Genomic DNA, 18,282 nt, shown 5'->3' on the forward strand with positions numbered 1-18,282 from the left:
GTCTCCCAGTGGTTCGTCTTTAGTCTCAGGTCTGTTCAGGTTTAGTTTAGTTAGTTAATGTTTTTTGTATTTAGTCTAGGTTTTGCTGCCACGTCAGCCTTTGTTTTGGGTTTGCCTTTTATTTCTAAATAAATTAGTTTTTTTATCAACATGAGTCTGCGCTCAGGGTTTGCCTCCTTCACCCCAGTCCATGACACTAATTGGTTGAAAGAATTTTGTTATTCTGGTTTCTAAAATTAGAAAAATAACATCCAGCCTCACAACACAATTTCAGCTTATAAATATACTTTATATGCAGGAACAAACTAGGCATAAGCTTTGTTTTTGCAAACTTTCAGGCAACTGAGTGTAATGTAATCTACTTTTAGGTGCTGAAGCCTGGTGGCATCATCTTGTTCAGAGATTACGGCCTGTATGACCACGCCATGCTGCGGTTTAAATCCGGCAGCAAGCTGGGGGAGAACTTCTACGTGCGCCAGGATGGAACAAGGTCTTACTTCTTCTCTAAAGGTTAGCACTTTGTTTGTTCAGTAAAAACAGAGAGGGTAACTGTAGAGATAAATGTAGAGATATTTTAGGAATCTGATGAATCAAATTTATTTGTAAAGGATGTAACAAAACTATTTTGTTGGGTGTTTTCATCAACTGTGTTCTGATTTCTGTTTATACTCTAAGTAGTTACATGTAAGTTTTGATATTGTCCTTTTCACAAACTGATGTAAAAAGCTTGTCAACTTTATTAATTCCAATGGGCAATTAGTTTGTAGCTTCTGAGTTCACATTCACTGACACAACTTTGTTTTAAGCCCTTCTGAACATTTTATTTTATTATTTCAGAGTTTCTGGCTAAGCTGTTTGAGGAGGCAGGCTTTGAATCCGTTTCCAACGAATACGTCCTGAGAGAGACGGTCAACAAGAAGGAGGGGCTTTGTGTTCCGAGGGTCTTTCTTCAGAGCAAGTTCACCAAGACGGCACATTCACAGAGCTCATGACGTCACTTGGGTTTTACATTTCAGCGCACACATTTGTAAAGATTGTGGCATAAATTTAGGTTCTATATGTTCGATCTATTTAGAAGCCATAATAGGAGGTGATGGGAGTTTTTTTTTTTAATATTCTACAGGCTCTGATTGTGAGGAGGACAAAAGTGGGGACTGTATTTTATTATGAAATCAGCACAGGTGAAGATTTTTACTTCTACAAGCTGTCAAACAATATTCTTCAATATTCTACAAGTCTTCTGTGAACAAGCAGGTATTGCTGTCTCGTTAGTTCATTGATATTAAGTTCAAGGGAGAATTTTATGACTACGTTTTTTATACAAATTTTGTAAAACCTCGTTTTGTATTTATACTTGTTTATATTTTATTTTATACTTTGTCATATCAATCACACTCAGTGCCAGATGATGGTTCAGCTTCTTTGTTCTCAAATAAGTGGAATTTCATGAGCACAAATAAAATAACATCCTGACTATTTAGAATTAAATGAATACAGTTAGCAGGCTTTGTGTGTGCCCTAACATTCACCAGAAATGTTTGCTTTTTTTATAAAGCAAAATATGTCATTAAATGTTTATTGCTTGTAAATAGATAAAGAAATATGTCAATAGACCGATTATTTGCTATTTTGACATTACTTAAGTTGGCCAGGAGAGGGTGCTGGTGTCAAGCTACAATTCAGAGGAAGTAAAAGTGACTTCATCTGTCTGAGATCCAGTCACATCAACACCTCCAGGTTTAAATAATACAAAGGTAACAGTTAAACTACAGTTAACAGATTTTTTTTCTGTAAGTTTTACTGAAAAGCTATTTTTCAGGGATTCATAATAGTTGTGTTCAGTCAGTTTTGACAGATGTCCCATTTCTTATTATTTGATCTAAATCCTAACTTTGGGACTGTAAAATGGACGAGATTTAGGTGTTCATACATGCAACTGAAAAGGTTGAAGAAAACTTTAATAATTAGCAAAGTCATCCCTTATTTAAATGATTGCTTATATGATTTTGAAACATCTTGTATATTTTATGTTCCTGTGTTGTCGCAGAGAAAAGTCCGTTGTGGTGAAGTGAGAGCTTTCTGGAGCAGTGTGCAAAACGCTCTAACAGTGGCTTCCTGTTCAGCAACCATTTGATTTCCTTTTTAAACACAAGTAGAAAGTTTCCATTGAACGCTCTCTGACATGTACTTTTAAAAACATCTGACCAAGTTTTTCTAAATACAAACATAAACCAAAATTTTGATGTAAACTTGAGTTTACTGTTGCCAGGAAATCTGAATTAAGAAATCCTTCTCTCGGATATGTTGTCTAAATAACAAAAGCATTTAAAGCTTGAAATAGTTTTGAGTCATGTGTGAATGGGAATAGATGCATTTTGTCTGTTTGATTTCTTTTAGCATTTAAAATAAAACCACACTGGATATGTTGCCAGTCCATGTGGCCAACATGCAGTTTCCTGTTCTGTGGTTTGGCTCATGCACCTTCTGAGCGAACAAACAGTGTCGATGAGGATATCTGCAGGTTTATTTATGAAGCACATTTGCAGTTAATGTACGTCCAACTAGGAGCACGAACCTCCACCAAAGCTTTAGGGTCATTAAAAAAATGTAGAATCCAAATTTAATCATTTGTTCTTTGTGACAATGTCAACATTTCCTGAAAATTTAATCTAAATCTGGTTATTAGGTTTTAAGTAATCTTGCTAACAAACAGATGGACCCAAAACCACCTCCTTGGCAGAGGAAATCAATGTAGGAAGATACTGAATGTTAGAAACAGAAACCATTGAATTGGTTTGATTAAAGTTTTCAACTCTTTTATTCTTCATGGGTATCATCAGCTTTGATTGACTGTACAGCAGCATCTGTTTACTAATGACAGCAGGTTCAGTCTTTCTGCTGTAACTTCCTAACACATGTGGCTCTTAGGTCGGCCACACTGACAACAAAGCAGAGGGTTTAAAGTGCTCTAAACAAGTTGCAGCCTTTTTTATTCATTTTTTATCTCTACGTTTGGAAAGGTTGGTTTCCCAATGGTTCCTGTAGTTCAGAGTTCATGTAAACCAGATTGCATGTTATTTATTTGGTATGATTTAATTCATATTTTTAAGTTCTGGCTTGACAGATTGAAATAAATCTTTTGTGATGAAGTTTACTTTCTAAAAGTGACGTGCGGTCCTCTAATGCAGGCGCTTACATGTCCTCTGAATAGTTTAAAGAAGGTCCCAAAATAAATAAAAATACAAATAGTTTATGGATAACAAACACCTTTTAGACACAGTTTGTTGAATCCAGAAAATGATTTACCCGAACAGTTTGTTTTAATATACGTATCATTTATTAATCATACAGCTTAATACATATAATTCATATAAAAGACTGTAAAATTCACGACGGTTATAATTTTCTCTATTAAAAATGCATCTCTGCACCTTTTCCCACTAGAACTTCTTGACTGTAAAAGAATAAAGACAGATTACAACTGAATACTCATTTTCAGTCACAGACAAATAAAAGCATTACATTAGATACTAAAATATTAAAATACATAAAAACAAATCCTTGGAATAAATTCTTTAATCTGATCTGAATTAAAATATGATGCTTCACTTAAAAATGAAAATATACTTTTGGCTTCCTCGGTTTGTTTCATCCTTTATGACAGCTCAGGCAAATGATCCTGCAAGAGAACCAAGTAAAGAAATCAAAACGACATTAGTTTGTATTTGGAGTGAAATGTCCAAAAAGCTATCCAGTTCAAGAAGAAAACTATGATCTAAAATAACAAAAAAGTAAAAAATTGCAGTTTGAATCTCTGTGATAAGGCCTACCTTTGACGTTGATTGTGATGAAATGTCCCATCGCTCGTTCTCCAGTTTCACATTCAGCGCTGCACTGATACTGACCGATGTCGTGTGTCGACACACTGAGGATCTCTGTCACGACTTGTCGACGTCTCATGTTGATTTCAGTGACCGTCTCATTGACTGTGGTGAAGTATCTGATGGGGTCTGTCAGCTCAGTGTTTTTTTCATCCATCTTACGCCAAACAACGTGCACCAATCCACATTTTGTAAGGTCATAAACGGCCTCACAAGCTAGTTTGGCTGATGAGCCTAGAACAGGAGTGATGGTCTTCTGTGCATAAAGAACCATCAAATAATCTACAACATAAGAAAACATGAAAGAAAATTATAAATAATTAGACAGTTTGAATGTTTTAGATGCATAAATTCTGGTAACTTTTTTAATGAAGTGTGACAATTTATCTAACACTGTTATTCATTTTCTTGCTAAATTACTGGCTTGATACCAGTCTCATACCTGTACATTAAATATAGGTTTTAACCAGCACTAAGTTAGTTTAGCTGAGGTGAAAGAGTACATCCAGCTATGTCTTAAGGGAACCAAATCCCCCAACCAACAACTCTTACACTAATTGAAAATAGTCATTGCAGAACTGGACAAGCGTAGAAACCTGGAGAAGACTTTGTGAATCTGCTGCTAAACACAAACAAGAAAGAACGAGTAAGACACTGCAGCGCTGTGAGAGATGAAGTAGTGAATATATACTACGGTTTGTCACAGAATGCCTAAATGCAAGTTAAGAGTCTGTAAACACGATCCAGAACACTTCCATGAGGTCAAATCCACTGAAATTGGATTTTTCTTTTTGAAAATCATGGACACTCATCATTTAAGTTACAGAGGAGAAAAATCATACAGCAAAAGATCAACAGCCAACATCGTCTTAGTTTGATATTATTTAGATGTTTTTATTTTCATAAGATTTTCAATTTAACACATTCTTTTATCATTTCAGAAATAATTATATTTTATTCTGTATTTCCTCTGTAATTCTGGGACTGGCTTTTCTGTTTTCTGCAAACAAAACGTGAACATCATTTCTTCTGTGTTTCTAAGATCATTTGTAGCAAAAACCAGCAACAATTTGGAGCACAAACTTTGAACTTGTGTTTGCAACATTTTTATATTAATGTTTTTTTTTTTTTTCAGTTCAGTTTTTCCTTTTTGAATCAAAATTCATGAATGTTCACTTGAATGAACAATTAAAGTCACAGTTATTATTTTATGTAAAAAATGAAAGTAGTAAAGTGGTATACAGAATTTGAACAACAAAGACGAGGCTTTAATTATTAAACAGAACGTGAGGCTTTCTTTGGATCAAACTTCTCACACATTGCTTTGAATCAAAGACATTAGGATAAACAAAGTATAAATACAGAAATGATAGTTTTTTTCTGAAGTTTTGGTCTTAATATCGCAGAATGTATTTTAAAACTTCATATTTTAGCTAGTAATGCATATTTTCGTCCATTTAATTAGACTGTCTTGTCACATGACTCGTGATTTTGAGATAAATAACTGTACTTTTTCATTAAGAAAATAAAATAAGAATAAGGCTACATGTCAAATATTGTTTACTGACCTGTGTCATCAGCAGAAACCAGACTCAAAGTCAGCAACATCAGCACAGTAAAGAAAGCCATTTCATCTACCAGAGGTCGAGCACGAGGGTCGCAGCGAAGGTTAAAAATGGCAGACTCAGCTGTAGATGTCACACCTACTGAAATGCATCACCTCTGCTGACTGCTTTAGTGGAAGTGGGGCTGTAGATGTGTGGGTGGAAGACGTGTGTCTCTTTTCTTAGCCTCACAGCAGCACCTGCGATCTCTCTGACCAACAAAGACAACCAGAAGCACTTTCTTCTGATCTCTGCTGAGCTACGTTCACCACACATCTGCAGTTTTTACATGTAGGTTTAAATGTTTAAAGACTATAACACCAGATATTTTACTTGCCTCAAAAACAGCTCGTTTTATTTGGACTGTAAAGTTCAAATCCAAAATGATATAACTTCATCAGCAGAATAAAATGTGTTTGTGACAAATCTGAACTCACATCTTCTGGTTTTTTAATGTCAGAATTTAAAATTCAAGACAAACTGCAAAATAAAATAATAAGTAAGTAAAGATTGTTTTGGAGGAGCTTAAACATTTTCATGTGTTTTTTACAAATTATCCTACACTTTCATAGGACCTTTCATGTGTTTTAAGCCACTCAAGACAATTTCTTCTACAAACTACCTTCATACACACAGTTTCATGTCCAACCCCACTCCCTCTAGTGGTAAAATCAACTATTTACAAGTTAAATAATTAACCAGCACAAGCTGAAATGTGTTGTTAAGCTAAAAAGCAGAAACAGCCAAAAAGAAGATTGGTTGAAGTAAATAATTTTTGGCTTCAAACATGCTTGAAACAAAAATGCAATGGAGGATATTTCAGGATCTCTTGTGGAAACCGGAGTGGGCGATGGTTAGTCGATGTGTTCGTGACAACTTAAACACTGCTCTGTGGTGTTTCTACAGGACAACAGATGGAGAACAGCAAGAACATCTGATCAAAGTTATTTCAAATTTATATTTATTTGTTGTGGAGCAGAGGACGAGCCATGAGCACCCGCTGCATGTGGTGCTGTTCTTATCACAATCCGTGTTTTATATGGTTTTTGTGACATCTTTTGTGTGTTTGCTATTTTGTGTTTATTTCTGTTGATTTTGTTTGTGTATTTTTGCTTTCTTTTGTTTAGTGAACTTCTTGTGCCATGAACCCCTTCCTCCAATCAGTCATTTTAAAACTTAATTTTCATTCTGGAAATCACCTCAGGGCCCCAAACAGGATGTTTCCAGGCTCACAGTGGGATCCTGACCACAGCTTTAGTAACCATCCGTTTGGTTTGTTGAAGGAGTAAAGGTCTGGTTTTTAGTAAACTGGTCAGTTTGCTTGTTTGTGTTACAAACTCTAAGTATTTGAATTGTCTCAGTATAAGCTTGTAGCCTATAGTATTTGCTTTTAATACCTAAAAAGTCATAAAAGTGGTGTTTCTTGAAGTGGTACTTGTCATGAAAAGTTTGAACCACTGAAACAGAATATAAAATTAGAACAGTTTCGATAAAAGGCAAAGAAATGCTTGCAAAACCAGAAAGGACATGAAGTCATAAGGGAAGTGCACGCACATGTAAGTTAGCAGATGTGTAAGTGCACAAATGTGTTTTTAGGTGGTATAAAATGGCATTTAGGCTTTAGCTCCACATGACAACATAAAATGAGTCACAGGTAACATCTTGTGCTCTCGAGTCTGCAGTAAGGTGGAACAAACAGCTTCATTCAGAAAAAAAGGCAACCTAGCACAGTAAATATATTTCTGATTAGTTTAAGAAGCAGGACAGATGAATAAAGAGATTTGCAAACAAACAAATAAATAATTAAAAGTGCACTTGATGTAACAGTTATTCTCATTAAACTAAAACAGCATGAAAGCCATTATATGAAGCTGAAAGCTGAAAAAACACAACAGAAAATTTTTTAACTCAAGTGACTCAAGCTTATGTTCGTGTTTCTGAGTCTATTTTAGGTCTTTTAGTAAATTTCCTGCCAGTGAATCAATAACACCCTGTGAATAATTTTTAGAACAACCTTTTTTTTGCTCGTTTTGACATAAACGTCATTGTTTCCGCTCCTATGTATGCATTTGTCATAAACAGGGACAGAAGACTTTTCATTAAGTTTAGACTGACAGTGGAAGAAAAATGGAGGAAAGACATTATGTCAATTCTCCACCTGGGAGAAGAAGGATAGAAAGGGTCAGACAGAATTCTTCATCAGGTGAGAAGATTGTTTCTGTTTGATTATTCCTGATATTTATTATTATGTATTTTTTACATAATAGTATTACTTTTTGAATATTCGTTTGGCTTTAATATGTAAAATAAAAAGAAGAAACATGTTTTTTAAACAAAAGCTAAGGAAGGAAACATTTTTCTAGACTTAGGAAGAAACTCAATGATTTTCATACAGAGTTTTTTTCAACAACTGTAGGTGAATCTGTAATCTGTTTCAGTCTGAGGGCAATAAAAAAGCTAAATCTAGTGAAGTGCTCAGTAATCCATCCATCTATCCATCCATTTTCTTTACCCACTTCTCCATTCTGGGTCGAGGGGACCTGATACCTATCCCCAGCAGTCACTGTGTGAGAGGCGGGGGTCGCAAGTCCATCGCAGGGGTGCTCAGTAATGTGAGAAGTTGTTTCACGATTAAATCAGAATTATTCAGGGTGAATCACAAAGGAAATGAGGGACTTTTGAATTTCCTGATTATTTGGCACATCTATTTTTGCATTTGTGTACAAAAGGTCTGTGCTACCTTATTTGTCATGTTGTTTCCAGTGAATCAGACTTTCTTGTAATCTTGAACAAAGAAATCGTATAATGGTCTGCAAAGTTTGTGTAGGGATTTTTTTTAAAATATGTTCTGGACTTTGAATAATTTAACTGACTGTAACTTTAAATCATAAAGTTAAAGTTAACTGGCTGTTAACTGACTCAACAACGAACAAAATCTTTTGAAAACGGTCAAATCCATGAACCGAATGAGCGATAAAGCAGCCAAATGTTTAAAAAAAAAAGAAAACTACTAGAAATGAAACATGTTGTGTCTACCGAGCAAAGGATCAGTTTTAAATATTAGTTTCAGTCTACTTGCTTGCCACTCAGTTTATTTCAGTTTCTTTAACAAAATTCTGAAAAAGTGTGACACATTTTGACATGTAAAAGTAATTTTGCACCAATGAGGCAATTCCCAAAGAGTTCTGAGCCAGAAGCACAGATCAGCGGTGGGGTCCGACCACCTCTCAGGTCCTGTGTCAGATCTGTGCTGGGTCACTTTGGCCTTGATTTGAAGATATTCTTCATTCTCTTTAGATTTTATTCTGTAGCATACCCCACTTGTCCTGTTCCCTGCAGTTTTCTAAGAAAATGCTGCATGCCATGCCAAAATATGAAAAAAAAGAAATCTGCTCTAAAGTCTCCTCATTTACAGCCTGTTTTTGATCAGTCTGTCTCCTGAATGCTGTTGTTTTTCAGCAGTTTGAATCAGTGTCTTTTTTTGGTTTTAAACACGTACTTTATTTATTTAAGATCTTTTAATTCCCCTGAAGTTATCCTCCCCTCTCATTATTTTAAGGAAACTCTTGCTCTTGCCGTCATCGGGTCCAGTATTCTTTGTCATCAGGCTGGGTACCAGCTGCTTTCAAACATGCTGTTCTGCAGCTGATTATCTTGATCAGAAAGTTCTTTCTAGCTATAGGCCAATAACTAATTTATTCATTTTATTTTTTGTAGGAATATCAAAAGTCGTCCAGCTGGTTGGAGTCAGCTTTGCCCTTGTGTGCATCACACAAATAGTTCTGAATACTTATTTTTGGCAACAACCTGGTGAGTATCGTCACACATCGTCTGCACAACAGCAGACATTGAACACACAAAATCAGGTTCACAGAAGGGAAATGACAATGCAGCCTGGTTAGCATGAAAACCTGGTTTGACAATTTGAAAAGTTATTGCAAGCTGAGACGTTCAACCTGTCGGATATACCAACTAGAAAAAAGAAAGATATTTATTGTTTCTGATATATGTCTCCTTGCTGCCAGAAGATGACATCCGAGCTCTGATTTTAGAGAGAGATCAGCTGCTTCAAATGAAAGAACAACATCTTAAAGAAATAGACAAACTGGGTCAAGAGAAACGGCAACTAGTTCAAGACAAAGACAAGTTGGTCCAGGAGAAACGGCAACTAGTTCAAGACAAAGACAAGTTGGTTCAGGAGAAAAATCATCTGGTCCAGGAGAAACGGCAACTAGTTCAAGACAAAGACAAGTTGGTTCAGGAGAAAAATCAGCTGGTCCAGGAGAAACGGCAACTAGTTCAAGACAAAGACAAGTTGGTTCAAGAGAAACGGCAACTAGTTCAAGACAAAGACAAGTTGGTTCAAGAGAAAAATCAGCTGGTCCAGGAGAAACGGCAACTAGTTCAAGACAAAGACAAGTTGGTTCAGGAGAAACGGCAACTAGTTCAAGACAAAGACAAGTTGGTTCAAGAGAAACAGCAACTAGTTCGAGACAAAGAAGTTCTCAATCAGCAGCTATTACAACTTCAGACAGTAATAGGTATGGGTGAGTGAGCTTTGAAAAACATTAATGGAGACATGCAGTATCATGGCCTTTTTCACTAACTGAGGTCCTTATGAAACGTCTATAATTAGAAGCACTCAGAGAGCACAAATGTCTGCCAAGGCCATAACGTCATTAAAAAATAGTTTCATTTGAATCATGATCTGGATCACCACTAAAATTTAATTGACTGTTTCTTGTGACAACCTCAACATTTCCTGAAAATGTCCTCAAAATCTGCTCATTAGTATTTTAAGTCATCTTGCAAACAAAAAGACAAATAAACCAACACTACAGAAAACATAACCTCGTTGGCGGGTAAATGATAGGATTTACAGCAGCTTCCTGTTCAACCATGTCAGCATTACCATCTGGAAACTAAACTCTACTTCTTCAGCAGGGATTACTGCTTTTAGAATTTAAATAAAATTTGCTCTTGGTTTTGTTTTTGCATTACTTTAGCCACTAGATGTCCTCAGTTGTTCCTGCTTATAGCTTCTGATTCACCTGTCTCCCATTAGTCTCCCACATTTCCTTGAATTTCCTCAGTTGTTGTTGTTTTTTTAGATCCTTGTGTTTATTTTGTGTCACCTTGTCAGTTATCTCTAACATCCTTCTACCAATGGGTATATTAGTAGAAGGATGTTAGAGATGCAGCTGCCAGGAAAAAGACAAAGAGGAGATAAATGGATGCAGTTAGAGAGGACATGGAAGGAGTTGGAGTGAGGACAGAGGACACAGAAGACGGAGTTAGTTTGTGGCAACGCCTGAAAAGGAAACAGCCAAAAGAAAAAGAAGAAAAGAAGCTTGTCAGTTATTTGTTTTGTTGTTATTTTGCCTTGGTTCGAGTTCCTTGTGATTTACCTGCTTGTCTGTGTTGGATTCTTCTATTGCCAACAACAAATGATGTGTTAGGTGATCGGTTCTGTTTTGTCCTGTTCTGTAGCAAACCCAAACGCCCCGTGTCCCTCAGGATGGACAAAATTTATCTCGAGTTGTTACCTGATTTCTTCTGTGGCAAACGCTTGGGATTATGCCAAAGAAAACTGCGAGAGCCATGAAGCTCATCTGGTGATTCTGAATGATGAAATGGAATGGGTACTTTTGAATTTTTTTCTATTTCTCTCACCTTGTATCTAAATGTTATTGTTTACACTGTGTGGAAGACTACATTTGTTCCAACTGCTTTAAGCTCATAACAAGGATGAATATTTAAGACCCACGGTATGATCTGTCCTCTTTTACCTTGTGTAAACAGTCTGCATGTACTTAAAACATAACCATGTTTGTCTTTTTTGCACAAGGTCTTTAAAATAAAGAAACATAGTTTTGAAGTAAATTTAACATCTTTTTTTCATTTATGGTGGATAACTACAATGTTGTAATTTCTGCTCAAAACGTGAAAAATATTTCAACAACATTTCTTTCCCTACAGAGATTTGTTAACTATCTCGGAGGAGAGTTAAAGTTGTGGATCGGCTTGTATGTTAGTACAGACTGTTGGTCCTCACCAGATGTGCAGTGGGTGGATGGAACCAAACTGAACTTTACGTAAGTTTTCTGAATTTTTTTATTTTCATTATTATTGGATTACCAACTGTGGATTGTTTCTGCAAATACATTTAGCAGCTAATTTTCTGGTTTAATCCTAAGTATCTCAGAACCTAGAGTTTTCATTGAAATACATACAAAATTTTATTTTTTATATTCAGTGCACATAATAGTTTATTCTGGATTAATTTTATGTTTGGTCTATTTGCTGGATTGGATATTTTGATTTAAACACTGTACTTTTGTTTTAGTCTTGTGAAACATCTGAACCAAGGATTTTGGACCACTCCTCATGGTTGGTTTTACATTGACCCAAGTTTGCCCTGCATAAATAATTGGTCTTTGGCCACCTATCCACAAAATCTCCACTGGATCTGTGAGAAAATGTATAACTGAAGAGAAGCAAATCTGCCAAGAAACATAATTGGATAAATTTGTTTCTCTAACTTTTTTACACACACAAACTTCAACAAATCTTATTTTTAAGTACATTGCATTGTTTTGTTTTCATTGAGTCCCAAAATCTCCCCTCAGTTCATCCCATTCAGTCCTTATCACACCTGGAGTCACACCTTACTTTTAATCCTAACCACCACTGAATTATTATAATTTGTTTGTTTGTTTTATGTTTGCTTGTTTATCTTTTTTTCTGTGCTTTTACCTGTTTAATGTGGTGTAAAACACTTTGTTTTACATCCGATTCTATTAAACGTGTAAAAAATAAACTTTGTCTGATTGATTAAGAGATAATTTCAATCATTCAAGCTAGATTTGTTTGATTTGTCAAGCACTTATTTGTGCACCTTTTGTTGTTTATTTTATTGTCAACTGACTTATTTGTTTTATTTGTGCAAATATAAGAGCTACTGTAGTTATTTCATATGGTTTGTTTACTCATTACTGTTTCTATTTCTAACACAAAAACCAGAATTGTGCAACCAAAGGTCAGAAAAGCCTCTAAAACTAGAATAAAAATTGAAATTGGCCAACCAATTAATCTACTTGACCTCCAGTGCTTTCTGCAGGGTGATGTGTGTGTGTGTGTGTATGTAAACACATTTACTGTCTTTACTGTCAAGTTCTTTAAAAACAAAAGTACTAAAATGCACAAAAAAGAAGTGTAAATGAGAAAGGACAGTTTTCTAAAAAAATATCTTGCAAACATGAATCTGCCTATTGGATAACTTTGTATGTGGACTAAAGTCTTTACTGTGTTTCTTCAAGGTAAAAACTATTCATTTCAGCTGTTTGTATAAAAAGACAACGTGTAGGAGTCCATTGGCTGTGGTGCTTTTTTTTTTTTTAACTTTGTTGAGTACTGCTGCCTTACCAATAAGTTTGTTTCAAATACTGAGTAGTTCTGGCCACTAGAGGGCAGTATTTTATTTTTAATTTTTCTAAGATACAAACAGTTCTCAGCAAATCCATATTTGAACTCAATGTTTCATGTGAAAAATGTGTTTTGTTTGACAGTAGAGACAAGTTCATCACTGTATGAAACGTAAGAGTTCACTGTACGCCATTTAGAATGAGGGATGAACTTTATTTAGCACTTGTGAATGTTTTATGTAAATATATTCATATGCATTTCTAATGATTTATTTACATGTGAAAAAATGCTATATAGGCCACTATTCAGGAGATGCTTTGGGTTACTTTTATAGTGTCAGATAATCAAAAAATATGATGTAAAGTAAATAAAGTCTTTCCTTCATTGCTGTTTCTTTGTATGTTTTAATCATTGCCATGCACTTCATACAGAAACAGGAAACAAAAACTTCTATCTTCTGTCTAAAGAAGTATAAATGCCAGAGTTTCCTTTTGTTATTGTATTTCTCAGCCCCTCTCAGAAGAAAGGCTCTTCAGAAGAGTCAAACACATCTCAATAATATAAAAATACTAAAATCTGATGAATGATTCAGTTCTTTAATTTATTTTATATCATGTGGGGGCTCTTTGGTATGCCCTTCCTTGACATATTGCTTTGCCTGACTGCTGATAATGCTTCTGTAAAAGCAAACTATAAAAATGCAAAAAGCTGCAATTATATTACACTTTCATATAAAAGCTTAATAAACAGCGTTCTGCCTGACCAGCTACAGTAAATTGGATATTTTATTTTCAAAGCTCTGCTCAAACATGTAAAGACTGAAATAATTCCCACAGTCCTGTCTGATATCTGTCTTCTTACATCAGTTTTGCAGTTTCAGTTCTTCCTGTTTTTCCAGTGTTGGAGAATAACTGATTTGCTCCGGACTTTCAGATGTTTCAGTTTGATCAAAACCAAAATGACAGATTTCAAACCTTAAACTAAACAGCCAAAATAGTTTTCCAAACAAAATATTTGGTGTCCGTCCAAATCAAACTGAATAACGGTTCACCTTGATCTGGAATAAGACAAACAGATCCTGAACCTGGTTGTCATTATTTACTGCAAACCTTCACTCACCAATGATGTCCCCGTTTTCACGTACTGATTGTTGCATCGTCCTGTACAGCTGTTGGTGAGGAGAACAGAACGTCCCCATCCTGTTGTCAGGAAGCAGACAGGAAAGCAAAGAGATGGGGACAGAGAGGTCAGGTACTCAGCCTTGCAACAAGGTCTCACTAATAAAGCACAAAGCTTCAATATAACTATGTCTCTGTGCTGTTATGTAACATCCTGAACTATGCACACTCATTGTTTGCAGTCTGTTGTACAGAGGCAATAATGGATGGAACAATAGTGGATGTGGTCCCCTGATAATGTTTTTCTATTATTATCAAAATTCGGTAAATATGAAATCATTTTAAAAATTGGCAAGTGTAGTAAGCAACATGCTGACAGCTAAAAGTACGGAGAAGGACACCCACCAGTAAATGTGCAGAAAGAGCTCTGCAGATTCAAACATCATTTTTCTTGTGACCTTCAGAACTTAAGGCTCGAACCAGAAAATTATTACAAAAAACAAGAAGGCCTGAGAAACTCAAAGAAACAAAAATGGCTGCCACAGCAGAAAAAAAAACTAAACCTTGACATTAAATCACAAACAACACTGACTCTGAACAATAGAAATAAAAAAGCATGTATCCTGAAGGAGGTAATCATTAAATAAAGGTGTGCTGATTACTAATACTGACCAAGTGAGAAGCAGAATGAAAACAGTTTCAAAATAAAACAGGAAGTAAGGATACCAGACAGAACTGACACGAAAAGAAGCTTAACTGAATTCAGTTCAACCAAAAGAAAAGAAATTTACAGATTACTACACCAACAAACAAACAAAAACAAATTTATAATAGCACTATATCTTATATTATTCTCCCAGGGTATCAGAGAAAAAACAAGTTCATATGCCTGCACTTACAATTCATGAACAAAAACAGGTCTTATTTTTATTTTAAAAACATTTTATTTTCTTCCTGAAAGAAATATTTCAGCCCAAGTCACTCAAAAGCCTTCCTGGGTTTTTTTCTGGGCTCATTCTGTTTTAATTGCTCTTGAGTTTAAAAAACACCAATTGTTAAATTATAAAAAAATAAATAACTGAAAGAGAAAAGTGGTTCCTCTGTATCCTCATTTTTTTTTTTAGGATTACTTTTAATACGTTTCCTTCTTACAATGCAGACATTTAGCTGAAGATTTTAAACAGCTGCCTCAGCTTTAATGAAGTTAGACTGAAGACAATCTGCTTCTCTTCTGCTGTGAATGTCTCCTCCCACCGGTATGCACAACTCCCAAAACACCGAGTTCAATTCACAGTTTAACCACTGAGCTCACGCTCTCACTCAGAGCTCCTCACACTGGGAACACTAGAAAGTTTTACATCTAAGATCCAAAACAATAAAGCAAAGATAAAGGTGGAGACAAATCAAGAAAGAAAATAAAGTGCAGAAACTAACCAAGCAGCTGCAGAACGTCCACAATCTGCTGACACGTTCACATGAAATGTTTGAAATCACTCAACAAAAACTAACGAAAGATGCATTTTCTACAAATTAGTAGTTTGAATGCCGACTTCTGAAAGACTTCACTGAAATTTGTGGAAGAATGAATCGTTGACTGAATTGTTAAAGTTAATAAAAGCTGAACAGAAGCAAAATCCAACAAAACTGTAGCTAAAAGCTAAAATTAGAAAACAGTAGCTAAAAGCAAAATGTTACAGAGGTACAAGTTACAATTAGCAAAGCCTTAGATTAAAGCTAAATATGGCACACTCTTAGCTGAAAGCTAAAATTAGCAGGACAGTAGCTAAAAGCTAAGAGAATTTTAAAAAAGACTAAACCAGAGCAAGTTCACTGAAATAGATTTCAGATTGTTTCTGAAGTAACTGAAGATATTTCGATCTATTTTTACGGGAAAGATCTAAATAAAGTTAAACATTTCAAAAGGTACAAAAGTTACAAATAAAAGACAAAGCACTCTATTCTTGATTGAGCCGAACATTTTGACATGTAAGTAGTTAAAATATCACAAAGTGGGCAGAAAGAAAAACATCCAGAAGAAAAAGTAACGTGAATTCTGACTCAGAGTTCACACGATTACCATCACATAATGATCTCACTTCGATTCTTTGTTCTAAATAAAAGATGTCTCCAGTTTTTCATTTTACTGCTGATTTTGTGTCATTGTCTGAATCACCACTGAATGACCTCAGCTCTGTTAAAATGTAGAAACATGAAGGTTTATATTGATTATCTTGCCCTCTACGTGTTCATAGACTTTATATTTCAATGCCGATTGGCTTCTGAAGATTGATCTTCCTGTCTGGAAGTTGCCATAAATTACGAGGACAGAAATCTATTATCCAGGAGCGAGCAGCTTCTCACAGAGGTCAGAGAGCTGTGGGAGTGGGTGTGATTTAAGAGCAGCGACAGGACTCTGCACACTGTTTTCTCCTCTGTGAAAAGCTTTGCTATATCCTGTTATTCAGACAAATCACCGAGACCCCAAAGAGCACGGAACATGCTGATGTTCCTCTGGCACCAAGGCCTGTCTGTCTCTCCCAGCATGCATTGTGTCCCTCAGGGAGGAGCCGTAACAATGGCTGCCGGTGCAGAATATCTGTTTGTGAAAATCATCCAGGTCATCTTTGGAAACTCAGCTGAGTATTATAACCTCTGAGCAGCGATAACTTTTATTATTAGATTTGAGTTTAAAAAATAAAGGATTTGACCAAGTTTCAGTTATCACTTTTTAAAGGGCTTTGTTTAAAGAAAGTATGTTTAGATTCTAACCTGTATTTTAGAATTGAAAGCCTGAAGTTTTCATTTAAACGTTTAAATTGCGTAGTTTAAAAAAATGATGATAATAAAAAGCTGATGTGATGAACACAATCCTACTTGAATCTAAATGTTTATGACCTTTAATATTATCAAAGGTAGATGTTATTAGAGACACTCATCAGATCATAATGAATTTAATACGATAATTTTATCATGGTTTAAATGCTGTGCTGTGAAATATCCACTTACATGTTGAAAATTCAACTTTAAGCACCAAATTTAGTGACACTATCTTCTAATCAAATTTGTTCAAAGGAAAAATCAAGTATTTATCCACAAATAAACTTTAAACTTTATCAATTAAAGGTTAATTATTTTTCCAACATGCCCTTTTGGCTGTAAAGTCCTTCAAGATAACTCCAAGTTAGAGAGGAAACGTGTGTTCTTTTATCTAAAATATATTTCAGTATCATAACAGCATGTTGTTTATAATGACCAAAAGGTAAAAGATACAAACTATATTCTGTAACAAGTAGTGTTGCCAGCAAATTTAAACTAGAATGCACACACGGAACATTATGTTCCATTCTTCTATTAAAAAAGGTTTTGCCTGTCATTGCGTGGCTTCTTATACGAAGTGGGTTGTCCTCCTGGCAGGTCGGAGGCATTTTCCTTTTCTTTGTTCAGCGGAGTGCTTCTGTTTGTGCCGAGCCGCTCCATCAGCGTCTGCCTTTAAGGTGAGGAGGCACATGTTGGTTATGCAACCTGCAAAATGTAAAATGTCACCTCAGGCTGCAGTCTTTCAGTCTCTGAGCTCTCAGCACTGGCTCCTGTAATGAGGAGGACTGAAAGCAAAATACAAAAAGGCTGGAGCTGCAAATAGAAACCCTCTTTGCGAAGTAACCCTTAGTGTCCTTCTATCTATTATTCTGACTGATATGAATGTTTTGTGTTCTTATTCTTAGCAGATGAACGTTTATCTTATTCTTTTGTGTAGTAAGTTCAATGGTAGTCAAGCATAATGCAAAAATAATCTTAAAATCTGTTAAATATCTCCATTTATAAAGTCTGTTGATGGAGATATTTCTGTTAAAAGTTTTCAATCATAAAAATTGTTTTTGATTTATTCTATGAGATCCCACAATGTCTATTCTATTCTACATCTTATTCAGAGGAAAATTATCTCTGAGTAAGATGAAGTCTTATTCAGACTTTTTTCTTCTTCATCAATGAAGACAAAGAAGAGATTTAATAAAAAAAATACATTTTATTTTGATAAAACTGCCACTCTGATGTCATTTCCTTTTTTTTTCATCTAAGTAGGTAAAACATTTCACACTTTACACAATAAATAAAACTGAGTTATTTGCTTTTTTGCCTCAAAAGTGACGTAGTCACTGATGAACCAGTTTCAGCTAATTGAATGGCAGCATGGAGGTGTGATGTCATCGGGTTCTTGGTGTGTGCTAGTTACCATAATAAATTCATCTTTAAAAC

The 18,282-nt window shown here is 35.3% G+C and overlaps 2 protein-coding genes across 2 annotated transcripts in view; both read left to right on the forward strand.

Moving 5' to 3' along the window:
- mettl6 (methyltransferase like 6) overlaps positions 1–3,530 on the forward strand; it is a 5,508-nt gene extending 1,978 nt beyond the window's left edge. Inside the window, exons 5-6 of the mRNA XM_017428499.3 lie at positions 369–510; positions 838–3,530. Coding sequence (XP_017283988.1) covers positions 369–510; positions 838–992 — 297 coding nt within the window. The 3' untranslated portion in view covers positions 993–3,530. The remainder of the gene's footprint in view (positions 1–368; positions 511–837) is intronic.
- Positions 3,531–5,686: 2,156 nt separating this feature from the next.
- LOC108243217 (asialoglycoprotein receptor 2-like) lies at positions 5,687–13,300 on the forward strand. The gene is made up of 5 exons (XM_037980501.1): positions 5,687–7,688; positions 9,203–9,295; positions 10,976–11,127; positions 11,465–11,580; positions 11,832–13,300. Exons 1-5 carry the CDS (start codon positions 7,613–7,615, stop codon positions 11,974–11,976), a joined length of 582 nt encoding a protein of 193 aa, XP_037836429.1. The 5' UTR covers positions 5,687–7,612; the 3' UTR covers positions 11,977–13,300.
- The last annotated feature ends 4,982 nt before the right edge of the window (positions 13,301–18,282 follow it).

Source organism: Kryptolebias marmoratus, linkage group LG16 (genome assembly GCF_001649575.2).
Source record: "Kryptolebias marmoratus isolate JLee-2015 linkage group LG16, ASM164957v2, whole genome shotgun sequence".
NCBI classification, from domain to species: Eukaryota; Metazoa; Chordata; class Actinopteri; order Cyprinodontiformes; family Rivulidae; genus Kryptolebias; species Kryptolebias marmoratus.

Bases quoted from the DNA above. Each gene is read 5' to 3' on its own strand.
- LOC108243217 (XM_037980501.1), top strand. From the start codon at position 7,613: ATGGAGGAAAGACATTATGTCAATTCTCCACCTGGGAGAAGAAGGATA. The intron at 7,689-9,202 runs GTGAGAAGATTG...TATTTTTTGTAG, and splicing joins CAGACAGAATTCTTCATCAG to GAATATCAAAAGTCGTCCAG. The intron at 11,581-11,831 runs GTAAGTTTTCTG...CTTTTGTTTTAG, and splicing joins GGAACCAAACTGAACTTTAC to TCTTGTGAAACATCTGAACC.